This window comes from Sus scrofa, chromosome 9, assembly GCF_000003025.6.
Source record: "Sus scrofa isolate TJ Tabasco breed Duroc chromosome 9, Sscrofa11.1, whole genome shotgun sequence".
Classification (NCBI taxonomy): domain Eukaryota; kingdom Metazoa; phylum Chordata; class Mammalia; order Artiodactyla; family Suidae; genus Sus; species Sus scrofa.
In genome coordinates this window covers 46,226,874-46,254,668 of record NC_010451.4, presented here as the reverse complement: position 1 = coordinate 46,254,668, position 27,795 = coordinate 46,226,874, and the positions used below count along the sequence as shown (strand labels likewise).

Genomic DNA, 27,795 nt, shown 5'->3' with positions numbered 1-27,795 from the left:
AGGGAGACAGGCTTGTGCCCAGGAACCCTACAGGGCCCTGCTCGTTTCAACAGTCTAACCAGAAGTTAAATGTTCATATTGTGCTTATTGAGGACGGCATTAAGTTCTTAGAGAAAATACTGTGTTCTCTTACTTTTTTTTTTTTTTTTTTTTTTTTTGTCTTTTTGCTATTTCTTTGGGCCACTCTCCCAGGCTAGGGGTCAAATCGGAGCTGTAGCCACCAGCCTACGCCAGAGCCACAGCAACACGGGATCCGAGCCACGTCTGCGACCTACACCACAGCTCACGGCAACGCCAGATCGTTAACCCACTGAGCAAGGGTAGGGACCGAACCCGCGACCTCATGGTTCCTAGTCGGATTCGTTAACCACTGCGCCCTGATGGGAACTCCTCTCTTACGTTTTTAGACTGTGAGCAACTCAAGGAACTGTAATCAGTTGCAGTAAGGACTCACCAAAAAAATGGTTTGCTGAAGAACATCAGACAAGAAAGGGTTGAATGAATCCAGCCTCTAAGAGGCGCTGTGAATCAGCGTGATCCAAAGGCTTAGGGTTGGATTCGGCTCTGGGGGCGGGAAGACGCAGGCGGAGGCTCCGCCCCACCCAGGGCGCATGCGCATGCGCCCGCCAGGCCCCCCTCCGGCCCCGCCCCATCCTGCTCTGGCTCCCACCTCCGTTCAGGTAGGGGGCGGTGTGCCCGGGAGGGGCGTCGCCTGAGGGCAGGGCTGGAGCGGGAGTTTCAGGTGTTGTGGCTCCTTTGTTTTTGGCCTAACTTAAGATCCAACCCCGGGCTGCTCCTGCAGGGTTCAGGGGTGGTGGGGGCAGTCGCTGGGTCCGGGGGCCGCCGAGGCGCTGCCCCGGACCAGCATGCGCCCGCTCCTTTGTGTCTCACCAGTCCTGGGTCTCCGCACCTCTCCAGCCTCTGCGCCTGGGCCCGGGTCGGTTCCTAGCCAGAGTCGGGTGTCCTGGGTAGCTTGAGGACACCGGGCTGGGCAGGTGCCGAGAGCCAACCGCCTCGCTCTCTCCTTTCTCTTCACCCCGCCCGGCCCCACCCGCCAGGCGGAGCCACTCGGCGCCTGAAGCGAAGGGCCTCCGGTGCCTACGTGCAGTCGCCTCCTCCGCTTGAGCCTACGCCTTCTGCTCCAGTTGCTTTCCCAACCGAGCAGAAAAGCCGGGGGCGTGTTGCCGGGGCACTGGGAAGCCGGGAGCTTGGGCACTGCGCCTGAAGTCGCTGCTGCGCCTCCCCGCCCACGGGCGGTCGGGTCACGGTCCCTGAAGCCCCAGCCTGCCAGATTGGAGCCCATACTGACGTCAAGGGTAAAGGGGACCAGAGGCACCTGAGTCACCCAACCAGAAACCCAGCCTCTAGTGGGTGTTTCATTGTGACACTGTGCGGCCTGAGGGGAAGTACCCTCTCCTTTGATTACCGTTGTGAATCTATGAATAAACAGTTACACCCTGAGGGGTGCTAAACTTTGGGAGTTACAGGGCTTGAGGTCAGCTCTAGAAGTCTTGAAAGTGGAGTTGTTGCAGGTATGTGTCTGTTGCAGGTACCTGTGTGTGAAAACTAACCCAGCACCTAGTGTAGTGCCTGGCAGCCAGTAAGTCCTCAATAAACCTTCTTTGAATGAATGAGAAGGTAGGTGACTGAGGGAGCAGGGCTAGAGAGGGCAGCTCTCCTCACCCACCCCTGCCTCCCCTGGGCTCAAGCAGACAAAAGTAATTAGGTTAAGGCTTTAATCACAGCTGGTTTCGCAGGCAGACAAGGAAGAGCAGGGAAAGGCAGAAATCCTGGGGACACAATCCTGGCCTGACTCAAGGGCACTGCCTCCATCTCAGACCTCCCCATAGCTTGGCAGTCAGTAATCTCCTGTTTTCTTGTCTCCCTCAGGACACTGGGTTCCTTAGGAGCCGCCCCAGGCTTAATGATTGTCCAGAAGTTGGCTATAAAGGGAGCCTGGGAGGCTGATTGGAGGAGGGAGCAGAAAAAGCCTAACTCAGCAGGTCTGGGCACCGAGAGCCGAAAGCAGGAGCTGTGGTCAGAAGCTCGTGTCCCAGCCGGTAGGGCCTGCTCTCTCCCACCATGGCGGCCCGAGGCTACGGCTATTATCGTGCTGTGATCTTCTCAGCCATGTTTGGAGGCTACAGCCTGTACTACTTCAACCGCAAGACCTTCTCCTTTGTCATGCCGTCGCTGGTGGAAGAGATCCGTCTGGACAAGGATGACTTGGGTGAGCCCTGGCAGGGTAGGGTGGTGGGCCCAGGGACACAGGACCAGCAGGACAAGTGGGGTGTTGGTGCAGTGTGGTGGGCATGTAGTGGGTGTGCAGGGTGCGGAGTGTCTGCATGGTAGAGGCCAGGGACGGTGCATATGCCAGAGGAGGCTCTGAGGTCCACGTCCATGGGCATGGGTGAGGGACTGTGCATATGGTCTGTGCATGTCTGAGGGCTGCTTATCTGATGTGTGTGTCTGTGCCCGTGATCTACGCGTGTCCCAGAGGCACTGTGTCAGGGGGGTTCTAAGCATGGTTTCTGCATCTGTGTAGAATACCCTTCAGGAGGAATAAGGTCCCTGACTCCAATTCTAAGCCTTTTGCCCCCTCTTCAGAGGTGGGGCAACTGAACTGCCAGAGGTTGGCATCCAGGGTGAGGGGGATATCGGGCATATGAGAAGCCCAGGGACGAGGGCGGCCCTGTCCTGCTCCCTTCCTGCCCCTTGACAGCTGCTGCTGGAACTCTCCAAGAGGCTGAAAAGTCATGGGTCAGCCTGGGGCTAGTGCTCACAGAGAGGCAGTAGCCCAGCCCCATGAATGAATGTCAGGATTCCAACACAGGCTCCTCCTATTCCTCTTGGAATGAACCTGTCTTATCCTGGGAGGCACCTCTACCCACCTGACCCCATGCCTTCCTCCACCCTCCTGTGCCTCTGCCCCAGCCCCTAACCCCCCAGGTGTCCTGCTCCCTGCTCCCCTTCCCTGCAGGGCTCATCACCAGTAGCCAGTCAGCAGCCTATGCCATCAGCAAGTTTGTGAGTGGGGTGCTGTCTGACCAGATGAGTGCTCGCTGGCTCTTCTCCTCTGGGCTGCTTCTTGTTGGCCTGGTCAATGTCATCTTTTCCTGGAGCTCCACAGTACCTGTCTTCGCTGCTCTCTGGTTCCTCAATGGCCTGGCCCAGGGGCTGGGCTGGCCCCCGTGTGGCAAGATCTTGCGGAAGGTGAGTGTCTGCTTCCAAGGAGCTGGCTTAGCTAGGTGGGAAGATACCTAAAGAGCTCGTGAGCACACGGCACCTCCACCCCCAACCCAGAGCAGGTTCCTCAGGAGTTCCAGTCCTGTTCCTGTTTTGCTTGTCAAGATATTTTAGGAGCCTGAATGTGGTGGGATCAGGTGGCAGATGAGGGAATGGGCCCTGCCAAATAGAAGCACCCTCTCCCTCATCTCTGTAATGTGAGCTTTTGGGTTTGCCCCACCTGACCCCCTACCTTCAATATGGACTGTAGGCTGGGTCCCTACTCTGCCCCCTCTACTCTGTCCCCACAGTGGTTTGAGCCATCTCAGTTTGGCACTTGGTGGGCCATCCTATCAACTAGCATGAACCTGGCTGGAGGGCTGGGCCCCATCCTGGCAACCATCCTCGCCCAGAGCTATAGCTGGCGTAGCACGCTGGCCCTGTCTGGGGCCTTGTGTGTGGTTGTCTCCTTCCTCTGTCTCCTGCTCATCCACAATGAACCTGCTGATGTTGGACTCCGCAACCTGGACCCTATCCCCTCCAAGGGCAAGAAGGGTGAGCACCCACTCAAGCCAACTACTGGGGAACCTTCATTCATCATTCACCTGGCAGACTTTCATTGAGGACTGGCTGTATGCCTGGCTCTGTGTTAGCCAGCAGATGTTGGGAGAAGGATGATGATGGAGAGTGGGTGGGGAGGAATCAAACACCATCCTGAGAGGCAGTTAAGTAGCAGACAAGTGGCAGAGCCCAAAATGCTATGACTCATGTTGCATCCTAGTCCTTCCCTACAACAGAGCCAGATTTCCCTGTGGGGACAGTATCCTAAGCTTAAGTGGCTTGGGTGCCTTCCTCCATCGCTGGACTTCAGGTTCTTATTCGTTGAGATTTGGAGTGGAGGGGAGAGGGCAGGGCAGTGGGTGAGGGGGTACCTTTCTGCTGATCCCTGGCTGTGTGGATGGACTCTGACCCTGTGGCTGGTTAATGAGTGGTGGGGGCTTGGTGGGGGCAGGGCGGCAGCAGCAGAGCCTGAGGCCTGGCCTCCTCCCACCCCCAGGCTCCTCAAAGGAGGAGAGTACCTTACAGGAGCTGCTGCTGACCCCCTACCTGTGGGTGCTCTCCATTGGCTACCTTGTGGTATTTGGCGTAAAGACGTGCTGTACTGACTGGGGCCAGTTCTTCCTTATCCAGGAGAAAGGACAGTCAGCCCTCGTGGGTGAGATGAGGGTTGGGACAAGGGCGGGCCTGGGAGCAGGAGCCAGTGCAGGGGATGGGAAATTCAGACCTGGTTCCTTTATCCTTTCTTCTTTCCCTGTGGCCGGTCACCCTTGGGGACCCTGTACCTCTCTGTGTTTAAGCCGATCTGGGGCAACCCCACAGGATAACACCCTTCCTCCCTTCCTTTCCCTCTTCCCACCACGACTCCCCACTGCAGGTAGCTCCTACATGAGTGCCCTGGAGGTTGGGGGCCTTGTAGGCAGCATCGCAGCTGGCTACTTGTCAGACCGGGCCATGGCAAAGGTGAGTGAGCAAAAGGGACAGGAAGGAGGAGGGTCCCTTTAAAATATTCTCATCATGACCGGCATAGGCACCAGGGAGGTGGGAGCCCTGGGGCGTGGGCACCATGGCATGTGCTGGTTTAGGGTGGGCGAAGTGGGAATGATCCCAGGCTCCTCTTTCTTAGGGGTGTGATGAGGCTCTTAGCTGATGTCAAGGAGAGCCAAAATTTCTCTCAGCCTAGCAGCAGAATTCTCCACAGCCCCAAGGAAACTGAGGTTGGGAAAGGACTGGGTGCAGCCCGCCAGCACGTGTCCCTAAGCCCGCCCTGAGTGGAGGAAGGGATGCTGTGGAGTTTGGCTTCAGAACATAATGACAAGGTCCCAGGGCCTCCCAGAGCTGTCCCGGGCCAAGAACTGTGGTGGGACTGCCAAAGACCTGTTAGCAGAGGGCCACTGTGTCAGAGTCCAGGGGTGGAGGTTTCTCTGCTGCTCCTAGGGCCTGACGTTGCCAGGACTGTGTCCACAGGCAGGGCTGTCCATCCACGGGAACCCCCGCCATGGCCTGCTGCTGCTCATGATGGCTGGCATGACAGCATCCATGTACCTCTTCCGGGTAACTGTGACCAGTGACTCCCCTAAGGTAAACAGGAGGGCCTGGCCCATGGCAGGCACAAGGACGAGAAAGTAAGGGCCACTGACCTCTGTCTCCCCATCCATGGCTTCTCTCTGCCTCTCAGATTTCCCTTTTCACTTCTATTTGTATCTCAGTTCTCCTGCTCTGTACTCTGCTACCGATCCTTGACTCTGGGCCTGTTTCTTCTCCTCTCTGTGCTCCTCTAGGATGCTGCTTTCTGGACTCCAGCTCTGCACCCTCTTGCTGAGCTCACAGGCTTTACGGAGCACGAGGTGCCTTATCTTACCTTTGGTTTTTCTCTGGTGTCTCAACTTTGTCCTGTCCCCTCTGCTTTACCTCCAAGCCCATCCAGCTAGCACAAATCCTGAGGAGACAGCATCTGACTGGGAGGGATGGCTTCTGTACCTCCCTCACCAACCTGCACAGGCCCCTCCACTCCTCTCGTTCTGTAGTCAGTTGTATTGGGACGTGGTGGGGAGGGGGGGGATGTGTGTGTGTGTGTGTTGGGGGGGGCGCTTATTGTCTCCTTACAATTATTTGCTCCTGGGGCCAAGCAATAGGTAGGCAGTAGGCTTTCTCAGACTTTTTTTTTTTTTTTTTGCTTTTTAGGGCCACACCCTTGGCGTATGGAGGTTTCCAGGCTAGGGGTCTAATTGGAGTTACAGCTGCTGGCCTTACGCCACAGCATCAGATCCGAGCTGTGTCTGCGACCTACACCACAGCTCATGGCAATGCCGGATCCTTAACCCACTGAGCGAGGCCAGGGATCAAACCCGCACCTCATGGTTCCTTGGGTTCATTTCTGCTGCACCACGATGGGAACTCCTCTCAGATTCTAAATGCTACTTTGCATTGCTCTTGCAGCTCTGGATCCTGGTGTTGGGAGCTGTGTTTGGTTTCTCCTCTTATGGTCCCATTGCCTTGTTTGGAGTCATAGCCAATGAGAGTGCCCCTCCCAACCTGTGTGGCACCTCCCATGCCATTGTGGGACTCATGGCCAATGGTAAGTGATAGACCCCCACTGACGCCTTGCACATAGGCCAGCTGGGGGCTGGAGCAAGCCCCATGGGCTCTAAGCTCACAATGACTCAGGCTCTTCCCCTCCTCCCTGACAGTGGGTGGCTTTCTGGCTGGGTTGCCCTTCAGCACCATTGCCAAGCATTACAGCTGGAGCACAGCCTTCTGGGTGGCTGAAGTGATCTGTGCGGCCAGTACAGGTGCCTTCTTCCTCCTACGAAACATCCGCACCAAGATGGGCCGAGTGCCAAAGAAGGCTGAGTGAAGACCGTGCAAACTCTGGAGCGTCCTTTCTCACCTGTGTCATGGGGGTTGGGAAAGGGAGGGAGGGGGCTGCTCTGGCAGCACCACCTTTGACTTTCTTTTTCTGCACCTTTTCCCTCACCCAGGTGGTGCTGGAAGTTATCAGTGGCTAATGAGGTCCCAGCTCCCCATCCTCTCTCTATTTAAAAAACAAGTTTTGGGAGTTCTCACTGTAGCACAGTGGGTTAGGAATCCAATTGCAGTGGCTTGGGTTGCTGCAGAGGTGTAGGTTCAACCCCTGGCCCAGCATAGCAGGTTAAAGGACCCAGCATTGCTACAGCTGCAGTTCGGATTAGATTCTTGGCCCAGGAACTTCCATATGCCTCAGGTGCAGCCATAAAAATTAAAAAAAAAAAAAGAGAGAGAGAGAGAGAGAGAGAAAACCTTTGTTTCTGGACTCCGTTAGTTCTTGCCTTCAAACTGGAAACCCCAGCACTCAGGGAGTCTCCTATACCCTTCTCCCTCTCCTGGGCTCCGTCCTGTCCCCATCACACACCATCCCCACCTGAGGTGACGCTCCTGTAGCAGGACAGCAGTAGCCCGGGACTGCCCTGAGACCTCTCAGCAGGGGGCAGTTGCTATTGCCAATACCTTGGACTCCAGTGGAAGAGGGGAGGCCGTCACTCTTACCGATACCTTGGGTACAGTAGGGGGTAAGGGTGGGAGGGTACAGAGACTTGTTATAGAAAATTAAAACTAGATTTGATACTAAACACTGTCAGTGACTCATTCTTTCAAAAGGGGTAACACGAGCGAGAGTGCTTTCTTTGGAAAATACTCCCTAATACCTGCTTTTTCCACCCCAAGAGAGACTTCATTCCCTTGGAATAGGAAAGCCAAGGTTAGATAGACTCCTTTAAGCTCCTGTATCCCCTCCTTCAACTTCACACTGCATAATTCAATGAACATCTTGGAGGTGAAAAGCTACTGGGTTTCAGGCATGTTAATAACATGGTGGAGGGAGGCAACAGAACCTTCACCGGCAGTGTAGTTACAAAGCCCGAGTTCAGACTTAGTCTGTTGGTAACTAGATTTGAGATGGAGGCAGAGTTTGTGCCTTGCTAAACCCCCTCTGTAAACGAGTTCCTGTTGTGGCTCAGTGGTTAACGAATCTGACTAGGAACCATGAGGTTGCGGGTTTGATCCCCGGCCTTGTTCAGTGGGCTAAGAATCTGGTGTTGCCGCGAGCTGTGGTGTAGGTTGCAGACGCTGCTCGGATCCCTCGTTGCTGTGGCTCTGGTGTAGGCCGGCAGCTACAGCTCTGATTAGACCCCTGGCCTGGGAATCTCCATATGCCGTGAGAACAGCCCCAGGAAAAAAAAAAGAAACAGAATGAACCCCTGAGGTAAGGGTGAGGATTAAGTGAGATAAAGTAGTAAAATTTGACTGTAAGCACTAGACAAATGTTCCATGTCATTTCCATTATCATCATCACCACACCCACCACGGAGGAAGTCAATAGCAATTCTGGAACTGGGTCCAAGATCCTGATTCAAAGTCCCATGTTCATTCATTCACTTCATGAACACATATTTGTTTTGTTTTCTGCTAGAACATAGTACCTCATCTTCCCAGAACTCCCTTCTCAGGTGTCTCCCCTCCCAAACCTCCCCAGACCCCAAACCATCAATTAGGATAGCAAACACTGAAATTAAAGGAATGTTTATTACAGCATTTCTGGGCCTACCTCCTCCATAAATAATCTGTACAGAGCTGGGAAGTAGGACCATGAAAGATACAGGAGGGAAGAGAGCATGGTATTAAGGCTCAGGGATCAGTACATGTCATCAGGCTCAGCATCCTCCCATTTTCAAGTGCACTAGCAAGGCTGCTGAAATCTCCATCCAACTGGAAACAGCAGAACCTCTGCTGCAGGATCTCTCAGAATCTGGGGTGGGGCGTCCATTGCAGGTTCAGCCTAAGACCCAGGTCCAAAAGTTCCAGCCTTCTCTGCCACCTCCAGGGCTAACTTCAGGTTCTGGTCAAACAGCTCACACCTAGACCAAGCCCAGGAGGCACAACAAGGACAAAGTGTGAGGCCTGAGGCTTTCTCCCCTTTGGGCACAGATGTAGAGCCAGCAGAAACTCTGCTTGAAGAAGAACATAAACCCCAAGGAAAGTCTGTGTTTTTTCTAAGTAAGTAAAAGCCTGCTCACTTTTATTTAAAAATAACTCTAGGGAGTTCCCATTGTGGCTCAGGAGGTTAAGAACCTGATATAGTGTCTCTGAGGATGAGAGTTTGATCCCTCTGCCTTGCTCAGTGGGTTAAGGATCTGGCGTTGGCGCAAGTGCAGTGTAGGCTGCAGATGCAGCTCGGATCTGGCATTGCTGTGGCTGTGGCGTAGGCTGACAGCTGCATCTCCGATTCTACCCCTAGCCTGGGAACTTCCATATGCCGAAAGTGCGGACTTAAAAAGACCAAAAAACCCCATAAACCTCCCCCCGACCCAAAAAAAACCCAGTAAGAGTTCCAGTCATGGCGCAGCGGAAGAGAATCCGACTAGGAGCCATGAGGTTGTGGGTTTGATCCCTGGCCTCGCTCAGTGGGTTAAAGATCTGGTGTTGCAGTGAGCTGTGGTTGTAGGTCGCAGATGCAGCTTGGATCTGGTGTGGCTGTGGCCGTAGCCTGCAGCTGTAGCTCCAGTCTGACCCCTAGCCTGTGAAGCTCCATGTACTGCGGGTGTGGCCCTACAAAAGCAAAACAAAAACACCCCAAAAACCACCTCTATTACACTTCAAAATTACACTGGGGAAGAGCACACAGGGAAGGAAGGCAAGGAGAATTTGACCAAAATCTGATGAGTGGGACCACATACCTGATGGGCATTTCCAGGGAGTAAAATGGATTCTTCAGGGCAAAGTCTGAGTAAATCTCATAAATCTTTCGGAGAAGAGAGTCTATCCCAGCCTGCCTAGGATCTGCCAGCACCACAAACTTTATCCCTGGAGAGGGACCAGGAATGGTTACTAAAGGGCAAAGAATGCAGCAAATAATGTTGTGCTATGTTTGTAAGCACTGCCATAAGCCCATTTTTATTTTATCTTTATTGCTACATAAAACATGAAAGGCTCATCATATTAACAAACTAAAATAGAAAAAAAATGTGATCACCTCTATAAACACAGGAAAAGTATTTGATAAAACCCAACATCTCTTCCTTGTAAAGACTCAGAGAAATAGAAATAGAGAGGAATTTTCCTGACCCTATAAAGGGCATCTAGGAAACAACTCCTACAGTTAATACTTACAATGTTGAAAAACTGAATGCTGTCCTTTTATGACCCCTAATAAAATGGGATCTGCTTTTAACCACTTTTATTAAAAAACAAAAAACAAAAAAAACCATGAAAGGCAAGACCGAATCTACAGGTGAGACCAGAGAAGTGAAGTGACTTCATCCCATCACTCAGCTGACTGAGCGACCAGGCTGAGTTCTAGCTCTGTCACTTACTTCTGGCCTTGGGGGCCCTCAGCAGAAAGTGCCAGGCAGAAAACAAATTCAGGCAATTTTTGGTAATATGCCTTCAGGGAGTGATGCAATGATGCTCACGATCCAAAGGCCATTTCCATTTGGCATTCCCATTTCATTTTGGAACAACCCGTTCCACTTTCCAAAACATGTGCAACACGAGGTAACATTAAGGTAAGTTTATTTGTGCACAGGATAACCAGGGCTGAGCATGTTCAGTGGCATGGACAAAACTGGCATCAGATTCACAAAACAAACAACTGTGCCAGAAAAGGCCAATCACCCCCTTTGTTTACCAAAGCCAACTTTCGTCAATCCCTTCCCCCAACCTGCCCCACTGTATCCCTCTGGCCTGTCTGGAGGCCCATACCTGTCAGTGTTTGGAAGCAGTGCAGTTTGAATGTGTCTGTCTCCAGCATCTCAATGCCTGAGCTGCCCTGTTCAGGAGACAGCTGGGAGCCGATTGCGAACAGCCTATGTGCAAAGGAGGCAAAGCTGGGAATGTACCTCCTATAAGGAGGAAAGCTTCTCAAACTTTCCCGCTGAGGTGACTCTTATCTGCTGAGGAATTCACACTACAGCCTGAGATCATCGGAAGAAGCAGTGAACGCCTAGCAGCGGTATCAAAATTTCTTAAAAATTCATTTGAATTCTGCACGTTTTACATTTGTACTTTGCTACAAAACATTTACAGTGAAAAATTTTGAGGAATTCCCTGGTGGCTGAGCAGTTAAAGATCTGGCATTGTTACTGCTGTGGATCTGGTTGCAGTCATCACTCGAGTTCAATCTCTGGCCCAGAAATTTCTGCATGCCGCCAGTGCCACCAGAAAAGAAGAAAAAACTGGGTAAAAGTAAGTCTGGGAATATGTCCCATTGTTTACTCACGCTGTGGCTAACACCAGAGTTGACAGCTAGAAAAGACCTTAAAGATCATTTAGTTCAACTGCCTTTCTTTTTTCTTTTTTTGCTTTTTAGGGCCGCAGCCCAGGCATATGGAAGTTCCCAAGCTACAGGTTGAATCGGAGCTACAGCTGCCGGCCTATGGCCTAGGCCACAGCCACAGGAACGCAGGATCTGAGTCACATCTGCCGCCTACACCACAGCTCAACGCCAGATGCTTAACCCTCTAGAGGCCAGGGATCGAGCCTGCAATCTCATGGTTACTAGTCGGATACGTTCCCGCTGCACCACAACAGGAACTCCCTCAACTGCCTTGCTTGAAAGATGAGGAAACAAAGACTCAGAAAGGAGAAGCTGACTTATGCAAAATCATACACCACTACCAGTATTACTTAAAGCCTAGATATATTGGATCAGTTCTTTTCATTAACACAAGAACTGACGATTTAGAAGTAGGGACGTAGGGAAAGGTAAGCACACCGCTCAGTAGTCTCTGAGCGCAGAACCACAATAATTCAGCCAGTCTATGAGCCGAGTGCAGACGGATGGAAGCTAGCAAGGGCTGGGGGTAACTTACGAGTGGAACATGGAGGCCAGCATGAGCTTCTCATTTGAGGTGAGGCGAGGCCGGCCGAATCGAATGGACACCGGGTAGTTAGCAGGGTTGCCCAGGTACTCCAGCACCTCTTTCCCATCGGCCGTATATTTACCATTCACGTCCACACCATTGATGGCCAGCACTGCGTGGCCCACTGCAGAGGCGAGGCTAAGTGTCAACAACGCCTCAGCCTGAAGATCCCTCCGGGGGGACAAGGGACCTGGCCCCAACTCTTCGCCCCCTCCACTTCCAACACAGAGACACCAGCCCACTCTTGCAGCACCGGGCCCCGCCCCCCGGGCCCGAGCCTAACCCACCCCGGATGCCGTCGCGCTGGCCGAAGGCAACCAGTACACGCTCGTCGTGCAGCTTGAGCAGCAGATCAAGAGGGTAGCTAAACGTTTTCTCAGCCTCGGCCCGTGGCGTGTAGCTGTCCAACTGGTAAATCAGGCCGCCAGCTTTGTTCACCACATACACACTGAAAATCGCCATTGCTGCCGCAGCGACTGCGGAACTGGGATTCGGCCTCCTCCTCCCAGCCCCGCCCCGGAACCGCAGCACGCGACACGCCCCTGGCCTCTGTTCCCCCTCCCGGTTGCAGCGTGCGGCTCGCTGCAGCGCTTGCGCACTGGGGCAACGCTTGGGTGTCAGTAACGGCGGAGATAGTTGCTGGACCTAGGAAATTGTTTTCCATCCCCTTTTCCTGGCCTTTAGTGCCCGGAAGTAGCAACGCGTCACTGCCTCACGCGTAGCGGCAGAGCCTAACGAGAGCGCGCGGCTGTGGAGCGGACACCTATATCGCTCAGGCTACTTCCGGTCCTGAGTGTCAGCTGCTCCCCGGGACTTCCTCCGCGTGGCTCCGCCCTTTGCCCCGGAAGCGCTCGCTGCGGACAGGGGTTTCTGGGCCTCTTCGCAAGCCGTGCTTCCTTTCTGTCCGACATCTTAGCGAGGAGGCACTACTGGTAGCTGCTCTCCCGGCTTCGCTATGGTGAGCCCAAGGAGAAGCCGTGTGGTTCTGGGAGCGGAAGGTGTCGGCGCACGGTTGACGCGGCATCGGAGGAGGGCTCCAAGAATTTCTTGCCGCGTCTCAAGGCGGGAGGGCTGTTAACCTTCCCCCATGTGCTCCGGCTGTGGGGTCTGGGCGGGGTGGAGAGCACAGGAGTAGGAGTAGCATGAGGCTGCCTTAAGAACTGGTTGTGTTCCCGCTTTTCTTCTACAGCCGCCCAAGGACGACAAGAAGAAGAAAGATGCCGGAAAGTCGGCCAAGAAAGACAAAGACCCAGTGAACAAATCTGGGGGCAAGGCCAAAAAGAAGGTAGGATGTGCCCCTCCTTGAACACTGAGGGAGACTGGGAGCGCCCATCTCCTCTTGGTGTACTAATAAGTGATATGTGGCAAGTGGCTTGTGAGGTCGTGGAACAAGTGTGTATGGAGATTTTTATTCCTATATCTAGCATCTAATGTTATTTTAATCAGACTCGTGGGGCTCAGCTGGTAGCGGAAAGTTTCCAAGATAATGGTCCCCACCCACCTCCAAAACATAATGTACCTTTGGTGTGCTTAACGGTAACCAGGTCTTTTTTATTTTGAATCCTGATTTTGTAATATTTGAATATTAATTTGAGAGTTTCTGCAAGTGCTGCGGTAGATTTCTGCAGGCCGAGGAATAAAAAGCTGTCCTTTCAGTATAGCCCTACAACTGTGTCAGATTTCTCTGACACAGGTTGTTCGGGAGGAGGGAAAGACCAATTGACTGGTTCTTTGATGAGCACTGACTTTTTCCTTTTTTTTTTTTGTGAGCAGAAGTGGTCCAAAGGCAAAGTTCGGGACAAGCTTAATAACCTAGTCTTGTTTGACAAAGCGACATATGACAAACTCTGTAAAGAAGTTCCCAACTATAAGCTTATAACTCCAGCTGTTGTCTCTGAGAGACTGAAGATTCGTGGTTCTCTGGCCAGGGCAGCCCTTCAGGAACTCCTGAGCAAAGGTGAGAGTGTTGCGTTGTATTGGTGTGTATGCTCTTGCACCTTAAATTGGCTTGACCTGTTCTTTTAAATGCAAGAGGTGCAGGCAGACCGGTGATTGTGTAAAGCAGGGTTCTTAGCCATTTTTGTGCCATAGACACCTGTGGCAGTTTGGTGAAGCTTTGGGATCATTTCTGTTTTCAGGTGAGTAAAACACATAGGATTACAGAGGAAGCAGTTATACTGAAAGAAGGCTATTAAAATATTTTAAAACTTTTATGGTAAAATGTTTAAATTGAGTGGTGAGTCTAATTACTGTAATTTTATATTAGCATAAATGAGTACATAAATATTTTAAGCTGGAATTCCTCTTGTAGCTCATTGGGTTAAGAACCCTACTAGTATCCATGAGGATGCAGGTCAATCCCTGGCTTCACTCGATTGAAGGATCCGGTGTTACCGCAAGTCGTGAGGGTGGAAGATGTGGCTCTGATTTGTATTGCTGTTATTGTGGTACAGGCTGGCAGCTGCAGCTCCAGTTTGACCCCTAGCCCAGGAACTTCCATATGCCACAGGTGCGACCCTTAAAAAAAAAAAAAGTTAAGCTATCTATAGTGTCCAATATGGAAGTTAATAGTAAAGTGCTGTGAAGGTGGCTGTCTCAGGAGCAAGTAATGGGCCTCTGATCTTACTTTTTTTTTTTTTTTTTTGGTCTTTTTTTTGGCATTTCTTGGGCCACTCCCTCGGCATATGGAGGTTCCCAGGATAGGGGTTGAATCGGAGCTGTAGCCACCAGCCTATGCCAGAGCCACAGCAACGCAGGATCCGAGCCGCATCTGCAACCTACACCACAACTCACGGCAACGCTGGATCGTTAACCCACTGAGCAAGGGCAGGGACCGAACCTGCAACCTCATGGTTCCTAGTCGGATTCGTTAACCACTGCACCATGACAGGAACTCCTGATCTTATTTTTTATTTTTATTTCTGGGCCTCATTTTATTTTTTTGTCTTTTTGTCTTTTCTAGGGCCACTTCCTGCGGCATATGGAGGTTCCCAGGCTAGGTGGTCAAATCAGCTGTAGCCATCGGCCTATGCCACAGCAATGCGGGATCTGAGCCATGTCTGCAGCCTACATGACAGCTCTTGGCAACACTGGGTCCTTAACCTACTGAGTGAGGTCAGGGATCGAACCCCGAAACCTCATGGTTCCTAGTCAAATTCGTTAACCACTGCGCCACGACGGGAACTCCCCTGGGCCTCATTTTAAAAGCCTGACTCGAATTAGATTATCACCAAGAAAGGTAGGTGTGCCTACTAAGGCTTAAATTTAGTATTTCTCTTTGGGGAACATATTTAAAGCTGCTAAGTACTTCACAGTACTGCTGTGTGAAAAATGTATCCTTTCTTCCTAGGACTTATTAAACTGGTTTCAAAGCACAGAGCTCAAGTAATTTACACGCGAAATACCAAGGGTGGAGATGCCCCAGCTGCTGGAGAAGATGCATAAACAGGTGAGCAAACACCCAGGGAGGGGCTCTTGGTATAGGAAGTATTCACAAAGCTCTATAGTTCTGATTCTTTAATTTTTTTTTTAACAGGTCCAACCAGCTGTACACTGTACATTTTGAAAAATAAAACTTTAATTAAAAAATGGGTGTGTCTGTTTCCTAAGGGCAATTACAAAGGACAGTAGTAGGTATGAGATTGTTGACTTGGCTTTGAGCCTTATTGTGGCTCAAATGTATCAGGAAATCATCCGCTTGTTTTCTTTATGTCATTGCTGTTTGTTTCTTGCTGCGGCTTCTGTTTTGAATTGATGCCTGAAAGGAAATGAAAGGTTAGCAAAGTGAGACCTCCAAAGGGGTGCAGAGGTTGGGGTCCTGACACTTGGGACCATACCTGGATTGCCAGCGGCGTCCGTTATTCCAGACCCGGCCGAAAGAGGGCAGCCAGCCAGCACCGGTACTGGAACTGTGGTCAAAGTTAGCCCCAACTCTGTCTGGTGGGAGTTTCTTCAACTTCTGTTTTTCCTCTGCAATAAGTAAACAGTTTTGAGTAGAAAGACTTAAGCCACCACCATTCCTGCATTAGTTAACTTACTTTCTTTAAGAAACTCTTCATAGGAGGGTCCTATTTGTTGGCTTCCAGAGCTATATTCCTCATCTTGGACCATCCAGGGAGGTGTGGCACCTGGAAAAGGGAGACCCATAAAGTGAAAGTGAAGACACTCAATTTTTTTTTTCTTTTAATCTTTAATCTACTCTGAAACAGCTATAAGGTCTTACCTAATTGGGAGTTGTAGTAAATGTTCAAAAGCAAAATGCAAGAATTCTGGACTACGAGAAGTTGAGGAACTTAGGCTAGTTTAAAGTAATGTGTGCTGATAATGATTATATTGGGGCATAACTGACACAACATACCACACAGATTTAAAGCGTATAGAACTTTTTGAGTAAAGTATCACTACAATCAAGATAGTGAACACTTCTGTGTATTTTTGTGCTTCTTTAAAAGTTTCTTCCAGCACTTCCTTTATACCCTTTTCCCAGTCAACCACTGATGTTCTTTCTGTTCCTAGAGTTTTCATTTTCTATAATTTTAGGCCTTCAGCATAGTTGAGAGTTGTGTGTCGCATGTATCAGTAGTTACTTTTCTTTGCATTATTTGTTGAGGCACATTGGATTTTCTTTTTCAGTTTTGGCTTATTACAAAAGCTGTTATGACAATTTGTGTACAAGCCTTTGTGCAAACATGTTTTCTCTTGGAATAGCTGGGTCATAATGGTGGTTGTATGTTTAAACTTAAGAAATTGCTGAACTGTTTTCCAAGGTGGTTGTGCCATTTTACATTCCCACCAGCAGTGTATGAGGTTTCCTATATATATACATGGTCAGTCTTTATTTCTTGCCAATCTGATGAGCATCTTTTTTTTTTTTTTTTTTAATGTATAGCTGTTACTTTGGGCCAAGGCACTGACTGAGTTCCTCAGATACATCTGAAGTATGTCTTGGGTACCCTCCTACCAGTGGAAGACCTAGAACCCCAGGGTTTGTCTGAAAGATCCCAAGTTCACTGAGTAGAGAGTGTTTTATCTTAACTTTTATTATTAAAAAAAAATAATAAAAATGCTTCTTACAGTTTGAGAAAAACATTGCCCTGGGCTTACCTGAGTGGATGTTACCAACTCCTGGTGTATCCTGTATTTGGAAATGAGGAGAAATCTTAGATGAGAAAGCCAAGAAATGATAGGATACTCATAGCCTAGAGATAGCACAAATTTTACAGGAGGTGGATGGAACCTCTGCTACAGTGCTGACTGCAGTGGCTTGATGTGAATCTTAAAAGCACAGTAAATCATTGAAAGTCCTGTTCTCAGATGACTCAAGGTCTTAATAGTGGAGACATACAGGTTGCCTGCTACACGCTAGGTAAACAAGCCCCCCCTTTTTTTGGCCACACCCATGGGATGTGGAAGTTTCTGGGTCAGGGGTGGAACCTGCACCACAGCTGCAACCCACTGACAGTGCCAGGTCGTTGACCTGTTGTGTCTAAAGGGAACTCTAAAACCCTTTCCTTACAGAGCATACATATTGGGGAAAAGATTTAAATATTAAAAATTACATAAATTACACTGGGCTTAATTAGCATCAATTTATAACATACCCTGTTCAGATAAGCTGGCTTTGAGAAAATGATGTGAACTAAGTGCTAAAGGGAAGTAAGTGTTAGGTGATGAGGGAAGGAAAGCATATTTAAAGTAATGGCAATTGTGAGTGCTGGGGTTTAGTTTGATGTGCCTGTGGGTTATCTATAAATGTCCTTGAGCCAGAACTGTGGGTTCTGCAAAGGAGGAGATTTAGGAGTTGGCATTCAGACATGGCAGTGGAGGCAACGTGTAGAAAATACCCCCATGGAGGGTGAAGAAAGGTCTAGGGGAGTTCCCGTCGTGGCGCAGTGGTTAACGAATCCGATTAGGAACCATGAGGTTGCGGGTTCCATCCCTGCCCTTGCTCAGTGGGTTAACAATCCGGCGTTGCCGTGAGCTGTGGTGTAGGTTGCAGACGCGCTTCGGATCCCGCGTTGCCGTGGCTCTGGTGTAGGCCGGTGGCTACAGCTCTGATTGGACCCCTATCCTGGGAACCTCCATATGCCGCGGGAGCGGCCCAAGAAATAGCAAAAAAACAAAAAAAACAAAAACAAAAAAAAAGGTCTAGGAACATGATGCTATAGGACAGCACAACTAGAGGGAAAAGCCTACAGCAAAGACAGGAAGGAATAGGTAGACTACATAGAAACATCAGAAGAGATGGATGTCCTGCGAACTGAGGGGGCACTGGGTCTTTCCTGGCTTTCTTATCCGTTGTACCTGGTGGCCAATGAATGTCAGAGGTTGTCCTGTCTCCATCCAGTCAAGCTCGGGGGCTGGTGGCAGATTCAAGTATGAGGACTGCTGTGAGGCCGAGGCTACTTGGCTGAAAAGACAAACAGAAGCCAAGCTGGCAGATGAGGTCCCTGAGCCAATAGGGTAGTACAGATGAGATTTGTTACCATTTCCCAAATAAAAAAGTTACAGAAAATGCTAAGAGAAGTCAGAACTCTCAACAAGGTTTCCAAACAGCCTTACCTGTTTGTTCCTTTCCACCTTCCAGGTGCTGAAGAGCCCTCTTCTGGGTCTGGCACTGCCTGAGGCTGAGTTTGATTCAGGAAAAATAAATGTGTCTAGGATGCTTAAGAGTTTGCCTAGGCCATGTCCCCACCCTCCAGAAGTAAACAAATTGACACACTGCCCATCTTACAAACTTCCTTCCCTCCCTCCCAGCCCTGCCCCTATCTTGTTCACTGACAAGGCCTGCCCCCTGGTGGGCAGGGAAGGGAATTCAAGCCGAGCAGAAGAGTCCATGAATTCTCTTAGGAGCTGGTGGGCGAAATGCTGGACCTGGGAGAACCAGGAATCAGTGGATTTGGATACTGCTCTGGCTCCTCCGAGGGAAACCAACCTCTAAGACAGAACGAACCACCTCCTGCCGGCTGTGCTCTGCCTCACGGATCTGAGCTGCCATCTGTGGGAGAGAGTCTGCTTAGATAAGTGCAGGGTGGTGGTGGTGGGGGCTGGGTGCTTCAGAGGCCTTTCCTTTAACTTACCTCTTTGATCACCTCATCCTCTTTTTCCTCATAGGAATCCAAACCTTTTACCATGGACTTCTTGAATCTAAAAAAGAAAAATAGCAAGTCAGCCCAGAACCCCTGTGCCTGCTAGTTGTGAAAAGATGCTCAGTAGACCATGTTCTTCCTAAATTTTGAATAATTTCAAATTCCCAGAAATAAAAGAGTACAGGGAATACCTGTATGCCTCTCCTCCAGATTTACTGTTAACATTTAGCCATCCTGGCTCCTCTTATACTCACATTTCCTTTTGTTTTTGGTTGTACCCATAGCATATGGAAGTTCCCAGGCCAGGGCTCAAATCCAAGCTGCTGCAATGCCAGATCCTTAACCCATTGTGCCACAGCAGGAACTCCTACTCATACTTCCTTTTCAAAACAGAATGAGTTTTAGAACATCATGGGATTTAACTCAGCATGGGAGTTCTCTTGGGGCACAGTGGGTTAAGAGTTTGGTATTGTCACTGCAGCAGCTTGGGTTGCCGTTGTGGCTCAAGTTCAGTTCCTGGCCCAGCAACTTCCACATGCCATGGGAGTTCCAGGGTTCCATCGTGACACAGTGGAAATGAATCTGACAGGAACCATGAGGTTGCAGGTTCGATCCCTGGCCTCACTCAGTGGGTTAAGGATCCAGTGTTGCCACAAGCGGTGTTGTAGGCCAGCAGCTGCAGCTCTGATTTGACTCCTGATGCAGGAACTCACATGAAAAATAAAAATTTACATTTGCCTTATTTTTTGTCTTTTAAAGGCTGCACCAGCAGCATATGAAGTTCCCAGGCTAGAGATCAAATTGGAGCTACAGCTACTGGCCTACACCACAGCTACAGCAGTGGAGGATCTGAGCCACATCTGTGACCTACACTGGAGCTCACAACAACACTGGATCCTTAACCCAAGGGGCAAGGCCAGGGATCGAACCTGTGTCCTCATGGATACTAAGAGGGCTTGTTACTGCTGTGCTACAATGGGAACTCCTTGCCTTATTCTATTTTTAAATTTTTTAAATTTATTTTTTAGGTCTTTTTGCTATTTCTTGGGCTCTCCTGTGGCAAATGGAGGTTCCCAGGCTAGGGGTCTAATCGGAGCTGTAGCCGCCGGCCTACACCAGAGCCACAGCAACACAAGATCCGAGCCACGTCTGCAACTTACACCACAGCTCACGGCAACGCCGGATCGTTAACCCACTGAGCAAGGGCAGGGATGGAACCCGCAACCTCATGGTTCCTAGTCAGATTCGTTAACCACTGCGCCACGATGGGAACTCCTATTTTTAAAAAAATTTTTTAAATTACTCAAATGAATTTATTATAGTTGTTCAATGATCATCACAATCCAATTTTAGAGGATTTCCATCCCACAAGCCTAGCGCATCCCCCCACCTGCCTTATTTTAATAGCGTAGAACATTTATGGAGGGGAATGGCTCTGGCACTGTGCCCTGGCAGCCTTGGATGTATCCATATAGGCAGGGCCTTGAACCACAGCTTATCAGAATCTTGGCTGAAGGTTTGCATGATCCTCCAGGAAACACAAGCTGCCTGAAAGGAGCTGCTAGGAGGCCATCCCCCACTCGCCTCCCTGTCTCATGGGAGGCCCTCACAAACAGTTTCTCATCAACTTGCGTTCTGATGGGGTTATGGGGCTTTCTGCTCTCAGAGCTGCAGATGTAAAGCATGTGGCTGCAGTCTAGACTTGGCTTCCCAGCAATGGTATCACACAGCTCCCACTGCAGTCTCTCAGTTGTACGTGTATCAGTGCGGTCCTTTTCGGTGTGTGGTATGACCTGGGAAGCTGGCACTTTGGACTTATTATTTTCACTGCCTATGTAAGTAATAGACTGCCTAAATCTAAATGTGGCTTACTGTATCTTTACTGGTCCAATCAGTCAGGCTTGGCTGGGCCTTATCTTGTGTGAGTGAAGTTTGTAAGGTTCAAAAATCAAACTATATTTAAATAAGAAGTTCATGGAGTTCCCTGGTGGTACAGCAGGTTAAGGATCGGGCATTGTCACTGCTGTGGTGTGGGCTGGATCCCTAGCCTGGAAACCTGCACGTCCAGGGAATCAACCTTGGTGCGGTGCTCCACCCCCCCAAAAAGTTCAAAGAGTCCATACTCATCCTCATAATTCTCAATAAGTCTTTTCTGCTCAACTATCCTTTATTCATCCACTGAAAACCATATGAAGGGGGGGGGGTCAGGGTGTGAGGAGTGAGTGCTTTTTGGCCTTGGTTTCCTGCTCTGAATCCCTAGGCAAGCTAGTTGGATTTAGGCATTTCTTATTCCCTCATTATTATCCACAGTGAATAGAAAGGAGTAATAAACACCATGTGTTTCCTTAACTTTGGCTTTGGGATCCCCTTGGGTTCCACACTTTCTAATCTCAATATGATCCCAATAAAAGTGATGTGAGCTTCCTGAGGCAGGCAGGGCTCACCCTCTGTGCTGACCCCCTTCCTGCATTCCAGTTGCTCAGGGTCCTCCAGAGGCCACTTAAAATATAAGTTGGTGAGCACTGTGTGAGCACAAGTTGCTTGCACACTATAAAAAGACTCTTCTGGGAGTTCCCGCTGTGGTGCATTGGGATTGGTGACACCTCTGGAGCGCTGGGACACAGGTTTGCTCCCCAGCCCTGCAAGGTGGGCTAAGGATCCAGCATTGCCACAGCTGCAGCGTGGATCACAACTGCAGATTGGATCTGATCCCTGGCCTGGGAACTCCATATGCCACGAACAGCCAAAAAGAGGGAAAAAATAAAAAAAGCCTCTTCTAGCCGGTGGACCGGGGGCGGGGGGGTGGTGCATGGAGGCTTCAGAGCTCATGTCTGGACCGATCCCATGTCTTGGGCCTCAAGCCAGATCCTGCCATGACCTGGGAAAGGTAAGACAGGCCAGATGGGCCATGGAGCCCAATCAGGAACCAAGTGGAGCCCCCTGGAGCTAAAATCACGATGTTCCACTTCATGAGGGACCTGAGGACCCCACGTTCTGATGGACCCCTTTGCCATTCACCATCAGCACGTGAACGAGAAGTTGTCAGATGGCTTTGGATATAGCCCCTTCCTCAGCATCACTGGTGGCAACATGCCACTTTAGGATGCTGGGAAGGTGGGGTGGCTTCATGGACATGATTGGGAACATGGAGCACATGACAGCTGGAGGCAACTGCCAGACCTTGTCATCCTCCACTATCATCTACTTCAACATGGCGATGGTGCCTCCAAGGTCTACCAGGCAACATCAGAGGCGCTGAGCCCCAGGTGGGATCCTGGAGATGGGGGACTGCACAGGACTCGGACAGTGGACTGGAGCAGATGTCCATGGGACGTCACTTCCGAGACCAGGCTCACATCCTCCAGTGCTCCCTGAAACCACCGCACAGGAGACCAGGAGAAGCAGCAGGATTACATCCTGGATGAGAGTGAGGCCACATTTAACAATGAATGGCAGAGGGAGACATCCCGATTCTGGCAGCAGTGCCCTCTGGAATTTCACTGGCACAAGGCTTCAAGGGATGTGGGATGAAGGGCTGAAGGGCCTCCCTGCCCAGCTATACAGGGCCCTGAGGACTCCCCCTCCCCATAATCCCACCACCATGCTGACTAGTGAGGGGCCGGGCCTGGCCCCTCAGCTTCTCTTGTACAGGGTGAGAAATCATCCCCTGAAATAACTTTCCTTGTTAACTCCCACTCCCAATTTAATATTAAGTTAACAGGCAAACTGGCTCCTACCTCTCTTTCCCCCTTGCGGGGGTGGGGTGGGGTGGGGGTTGTCTCAAGGAGAACTTCTCATTGCCCCTTTACCTAGTTTTTCCTTCTTTAAGCTCCTTACCATAATGACTCCACTTCTCCTGTGTAACTGCTAACTTGATTTTTCTGTTTGCTGCTTCCATCTCTGAATCTCATCTTCCCTGTCATGCACTGAAGGGGCTTTTGGGGTAAGCTCTGTGTTTAGGGGCCGCCTCCAACCCTCAGCAACCCTAGATCTTTGCCTATTTCCTTCTCAGATCCCCTACTGCCTAGCCAGGGCTGCGTGTGCAAGGAGAGGACGGGTTACCAACCGTTTCTCCTTTCCCAACCCCTGCACATTACAAAGATCTTCCCCACACCCTTTTCTGACTTTATTTTTTGATCTATGAGGTTGCAACAAACTAGGTGTTTTTAGAATAAAGGAGAATGGAAAAAAGGAAGAAAATAGCCTCTTCTGTTCCTAAAGGACCTTAGTAGTCTCTCTGTCACACATTAAGTAATTGCTTACTGCCAACTTTCATTACATGCTGTTCTCTATTGGCTCAATACACTAAATCCCATGCCCTAACTAGATTATAAACCTTTCAAGGACTCTGTCATAGTTTTTTTGTGTCCAAAATAGTGCCTAGAATGAGTGCTACGAAGAAAATGGATACTAATGAGGTCCACCATACTTCTAATGAATAGACGAAGCTCCAGTACCTAACACAGACCCAGAAAATCCACACTCTGCCACTTAATCATTCATAACCAGGGACTTACCGTGCATAATCCTGGGGGGAGATCAGAAACTTCTCTTTCATCTGGAACTCAGCCTTGTTCTCCCACCAGAATTTGTTGGTTGCTTTCTTGTGCTCTGGGCTGAGGTTGGAGAGGATAAGTAATCTCAATGAGAGATTAAAGAATATTACTCAGATATATAGGCATTAAATAAATAATGCAAATTGACGTCTGGGTTTCTGCCTCTGGGCAAGGCTGAGAGATGTATGCTGTTAGTAGTCTCTTCCAGCATCTCCAGTCTCCTCCCAATAAAAATGGAAGAATCTGAGAGGAAGTGATGGGCAGCAACCTTGTCTGAGGCAGCTGCTCAGCTGGCTTTCGAGCTAGACCTCCAACACCACTGGGACCATGGCAGCCATAAACTTGCTACCCTTGATGCCTATAAGAGGATTCAATTATCTACCCTGATCAAATCACAAAAGCGTTCTTCCTCTCACCCACCCCAAACCCTCCCTTCCACAAGTGTGCTCGATTTTGTTATGCGGCTCCTGACACGGCGCTCACCTGGCCAGATGCTCCAGGAGCCCCCCGTGCAGCACGGTCAGGTTTCCGTGGCTCAGGTGTTTCCGCACCTCACAACTGCAGCACAGGCACCAGCAGCTGCGCTCGTGCTCGGGCACGTAACGCTCCACCTGAGCGGCGCGGATCGCCTTGCGGGCAGCCTCTACCTGTGGCAGAAAGGGGGAGAGGCTAAGTGGAACCCCGGCGGGACTTTCAGATCCCAAGCCCTCCGGCCCTCCCTGCTCGCTCGCATCCCCGCCCCCGGGCTTCCATGGTCCCCTCCGGCCTCCTGTCCGCACCTGCGGCAAGAGCCGCTCCAAAGCCACCTTCAGCTGCCGCTGGTGCTTGCGGCTGTAGACGTGCCCGCGACCGCAGAAGAAAGTCTGGCGGCAAAGAGGGCAGCGCTGCGCCGGCGCCATCGGCGCGGGACTCGGGATCCGCGATGCGGAGCTGCTCCTTTGCCGTCCGGTGACCTCTGACCTCTAGGGGGCGGGGCGAACCCATCTGCCCCCAGTGGAGGGCAGGCGCCACTGCAAGCCCTTCTGCGGCTGCGCGGGTTTTCTCCTGGCTGCCTCACGGCGCGCAAACCCAGCCAGTCGTCTAGTCACCTAGTGCTGTGTGTTCGGATGAGGTGGTCGATTTCGCTTGTGCAGATGCGGGGAAAGAGCGCGCAGGTTGGGACACAGACAAGGACCAATACAGACAATGTAACAATCATAACTAGTGTTTAATAGGGTGCTCAGTGTGTGTCCAAAGCTTTTGTTAACTACCTCACGTAGGAGGACCCTTCGTGGCTCAGCGGGTAATGAACCTGACTAGGATCCATGAGGACGCGGGTTCCATCCCTGGCCTTGCTCAACGGGTTAAGGATCCGGTTGGCGTGAGGTGTGATGTAGGTGGCAGACACGGCTCGGATCCTGTAGGCTAACAGCTACAGCTCTGATTGGACCCCCTAGCCTGGGAACTTCCATATGCTAAAGCAAAAAAATTGCAAACCCCCCCAAAAAACTACCTCATGTAATCCTCAGAATAACCCAATGGGATGACTATCCTTACTGGCATTTTGCAAGCAGGAAACTGAGGCGTGAAGGAGGAAGTAATTCTATGGAAGGTTGCACAGGTGTAAAGTGGCAGAGGCAGTACCAGCTGGCTGTTGGGAACACAAACTGAAGGCCTAATCTGAGACCTAATCACACTCATACCACCATGGGGTGTTCTGAGCATTGCTCCTGTAAAGATGTAATGGCAAAGCCAAAAAGGTTGCAGAATCATTGCTAAGAGAAGACATTTTTAATCTGTAAACATGCTCGGAGTTTCCTTATAGCACAGCAAGTTAAGGACCCAGAGTTCTGGTCTCTACTGTGGTGCAGCTTCAATCCTTGACCTGGGAACTTCCGCCTGCCCAGGGTGCAGTAAAAGGAACCCAAAAAACAAAAAACGGTAAACCTGCTAATCTAGAGGAATTTTACTAATTCTTCATAAGCCACTTCTCCCAGAGTCAACTGCCTTCCTATCTCCTTTCAGACCTAAGGTAAATTGCTCCTTCACAGGGCTAAAATCCCCAGACTATCATCTCTACCCTAGAGCTCCCTCCAAAAAAAAGACTGGGTCCTAGCCCAGACCTTACTTGAAAGATGAGCAAATAAAGCTGGTATGGTGTCCCTAGCTTTCCTTAGATTTGTTAACGGTGGAGTTCTCTGGTGGCTCAGTGGATTAAGGATCTAGTGTTGTCACTGCTGTGGCTGGAGTCACTGCTGTGGTGCAGGTTCAATCTCTGGCCTAGGATCTTATGCCTTTTTTTTGGCTGCCAAAAAAAAAAAAAAGATTTGTTGCTGGTGCTGGTGCATTAACCTGGATGGGTTACAATGTCTGTGGGTGTATACAGTCAACTACATAATTCAGACCCAGAAAGTAGTCAGACTCCCCTTCAGGTCTTGACTTCCTGTTGAAGCTTCCCTTTACACTCAGGCCTCTACCATATGTGATCCATTTTCCGTTTTTGTTTGTTTGTTTGGTTGGTTGGTTGGTTTTTTTTGTTTTTTGTTTTTTTTTTAGGGCTGTACCAGTGGCATATGGAGGTTCCCAGGCTAGGGGTTGATTTGGAACTGCAGCTGCTGGCCTACACCACAGCCACAGCAACTTGGGAGCTAAGCCACATCTGTGACCTACACTGCAGGTCACAGCAACACTGGATCACCAACCCACTGAGCAAGGCCAGGGATCAAACCTGCGTCCTCATGGATACTCAGACTCTGGTCTTAAAGTCTCTAAAGTGACTTTCCTGATTAATTTAATGTCTCTAAACAGCCTTCAGGAAATATCTAAATTTTGCAGCATGATTTTTTAACACTAGGTTTCCTAACCTCCTTTTCAGTCTTGTCTCCCACTTGTTCCCCCTTCCCCCTCCCTCCTCCACACTCTCCTCCAGGCAATAGTCCTGCAGTCCTTTTGCTCCTGTGTACTTTAGCATCTCTAGCCTTTGGTTCCCTCTGCCTGATAAATTCTTTCTATTATATAGGGCTCTGAAAGATGAACTAGAATGAAATTTCCATACGGCTGGTGACTTTGTCTGGAATGTGGTAAGCTTTCAATCTATTTATAAGCTCTTAGATCAATTCATGATTGAATGAATGAAATGTCATCCCTTTTGTGAAGATGTCTAGAGTGGATACTGCAGAGTTTATTTTCAATTCCAAGGTCCTTTGCTCATCCTATTGCTTTTTGTTTAGCAGCCAGTGGAAAGCCCAGTAGTTAAGAATCTCCTGAAGTGCAGAGATGTGTCTTGGTCATACCTGACTTGTTCAAACTAGCAGAAAAGTTCTACACATGTTCGTCAAATTGTTAAAATCATCAAGATGTTAACTTAATTAAAATTAAGTGGTCAGCATGCCCACAACTAGGAAGAAGCCTGGGAAGCATGCAGCTAACAGTCTGCTAATTAATAGGGTCAAGCTACAAAACAGGCAAAGGGACAGTTTTATTTATTTGAGTTCCTGTTGTGGCTCAGTGGTAATGAACCAAACTAGTATCCATGAGGACATGGGTTTGATCCCTGGCCTCACTCAGTGGGTTAAGGATCTGGCGTTGCCATGAACTGTGGTGTAGGTCATAGATGTGGCTCAGATCCTGAGTTGCCATGGCTGTGGTGTAGGCTGGCAGCTGCAACTCCAAATCAACCTCTAGCCTGGGAATTTCCATATGCTGTGGATGGAGCCCTAAAAGACAAACATAAATAAATAAATAAATTGTGGAGTTACTGTTGTGCACAGTGGAAACAAATCCGACTAGGAACTATGAGCTTGAGGGTTCGATCCCTGGCTTCGCTCAGTGGGTTAAGGATCTGGCGTTGCCGTGAGCTGTGGTGGAGGTCACAGACGTGGCTGGATCTGATGTTGCTGTGGCCGTAGCGTAGGCCATCAGCTGGAGTTCCGATTCGACCCCTAGCCTGGGAACCTCCATGTGCTGCGGGTGCAGCCCTAAAAAGAAAAAAAAAATTGTAAAAAGTGGAGTTCCTCTGTGTTTCAGAGGGTGAAGGACCTGGTGTTGTCACTGCTGTAGCTCAGGTTTCTGCCGTGGTACTGGTTTGAGGCCTGGGAACTTTCACATGCCGGGGGATGCAGCTTAAAAGAAAAAACAATTGTAAAAAGTACTTTTTTGTATAAAAAAAAAAAAAAAGGATTTCCCATTGTGGCTCATTGGGTTAAGAACCTGACATAGTCTCCATGAGGATGTGGGATCCTGTGTTGCTGTGGCTGTAGCATATAGGCCAGCAGCTGTAGTTCTGATTCGACCCCTAGCCCAGGAAATTCCATGTGTCACAGATGTGGCCATAAAAAGTAAAAAAAAAAAAAAAAAGCTGTACTGAGGCTATAAATAAAAAGGAATTGTCTTCCATATCTTTTGCTACCCACCAGTCCCCAAAGATGACAATTACTGTTTCATACTTACTTTCTTCAAGACATTTTCTGTGCTTATACAACATATTTGTATATA

The 27,795-nt window shown here is 49.8% G+C and overlaps 4 protein-coding genes and 1 pseudogene across 25 annotated transcripts; 3 read left to right on the top strand and 2 right to left on the bottom strand.

Annotated features, from left to right (window-relative positions):
• On the top strand, nucleotides 601–7,391 carry SLC37A4 (solute carrier family 37 member 4). 18 transcript variants are annotated; one of them, XM_013979449.2, is made up of 11 exons: nucleotides 602–680; nucleotides 1,059–1,316; nucleotides 1,891–2,230; nucleotides 2,981–3,213; nucleotides 3,537–3,780; nucleotides 4,283–4,441; nucleotides 4,661–4,746; nucleotides 5,221–5,364; nucleotides 5,565–5,630; nucleotides 6,223–6,361; nucleotides 6,474–7,391. In XM_013979449.2, the coding sequence occupies exons 3-11, from the start codon at nucleotides 2,083–2,085 to the stop codon at nucleotides 6,638–6,640; spliced, it is 1,386 nt and encodes a 461-aa protein (XP_013834903.1). In that variant the 5' UTR covers nucleotides 602–680; nucleotides 1,059–1,316; nucleotides 1,891–2,082; the 3' UTR covers nucleotides 6,641–7,391.
• On the bottom strand, nucleotides 8,325–12,473 carry TRAPPC4 (trafficking protein particle complex 4). Of its 3 annotated transcripts, none has more exons than XM_003129918.4 (5): nucleotides 11,966–12,473; nucleotides 11,628–11,802; nucleotides 10,519–10,622; nucleotides 9,495–9,621; nucleotides 8,325–8,675 (listed from the first exon to the last, which is right to left on the bottom strand). In XM_003129918.4, the coding sequence occupies exons 1-5, from the start codon at nucleotides 12,138–12,140 to the stop codon at nucleotides 8,597–8,599; spliced, it is 660 nt and encodes a 219-aa protein (XP_003129966.2). In that variant the 5' UTR covers nucleotides 12,141–12,473; the 3' UTR covers nucleotides 8,325–8,596. The 3 variants fall into 3 exon arrangements, with proteins under 3 accessions (XP_003129966.2, XP_013834915.2, XP_020918608.1); XM_013979461.2 differs by having other exon boundaries at nucleotides 9,495–9,645; nucleotides 11,966–12,197; XM_021062949.1 differs by lacking the exon at nucleotides 10,519–10,622 and having other exon boundaries at nucleotides 11,966–12,186.
• RPS25 (ribosomal protein S25) lies at nucleotides 12,495–16,758 on the top strand. 2 transcript variants are annotated; one of them, XM_003129920.3, is made up of 5 exons: nucleotides 12,495–12,636; nucleotides 12,868–12,963; nucleotides 13,452–13,635; nucleotides 15,028–15,126; nucleotides 16,567–16,758. In XM_003129920.3, the coding sequence occupies exons 1-4, from the start codon at nucleotides 12,634–12,636 to the stop codon at nucleotides 15,120–15,122; spliced, it is 378 nt and encodes a 125-aa protein (XP_003129968.1). In that variant the 5' UTR covers nucleotides 12,495–12,633; the 3' UTR covers nucleotides 15,123–15,126; nucleotides 16,567–16,758. The 2 variants fall into 2 exon arrangements, with proteins under 2 accessions (XP_003129968.1, XP_003129967.1); XM_003129919.5 differs by lacking the exon at nucleotides 16,567–16,758 and adding an exon at nucleotides 15,214–16,099.
• Nucleotides 15,236–24,304, bottom strand: CCDC84 (coiled-coil domain containing 84). 2 transcript variants are annotated; one of them, NM_001244396.1, is given in 11 exon segments: nucleotides 15,236–15,435; nucleotides 15,515–15,647; nucleotides 15,716–15,805; nucleotides 16,782–16,812; nucleotides 17,982–18,087; nucleotides 18,240–18,304; nucleotides 18,613–18,675; nucleotides 18,758–18,824; nucleotides 23,284–23,382; nucleotides 23,806–23,969; nucleotides 24,102–24,259. In NM_001244396.1, coding segments are annotated over 11 exon segments (984 nt in total). In that variant the 5' UTR covers nucleotides 24,222–24,259; the 3' UTR covers nucleotides 15,236–15,389.
• Nucleotides 21,451–22,724, top strand: LOC110255442 (annotated as a pseudogene).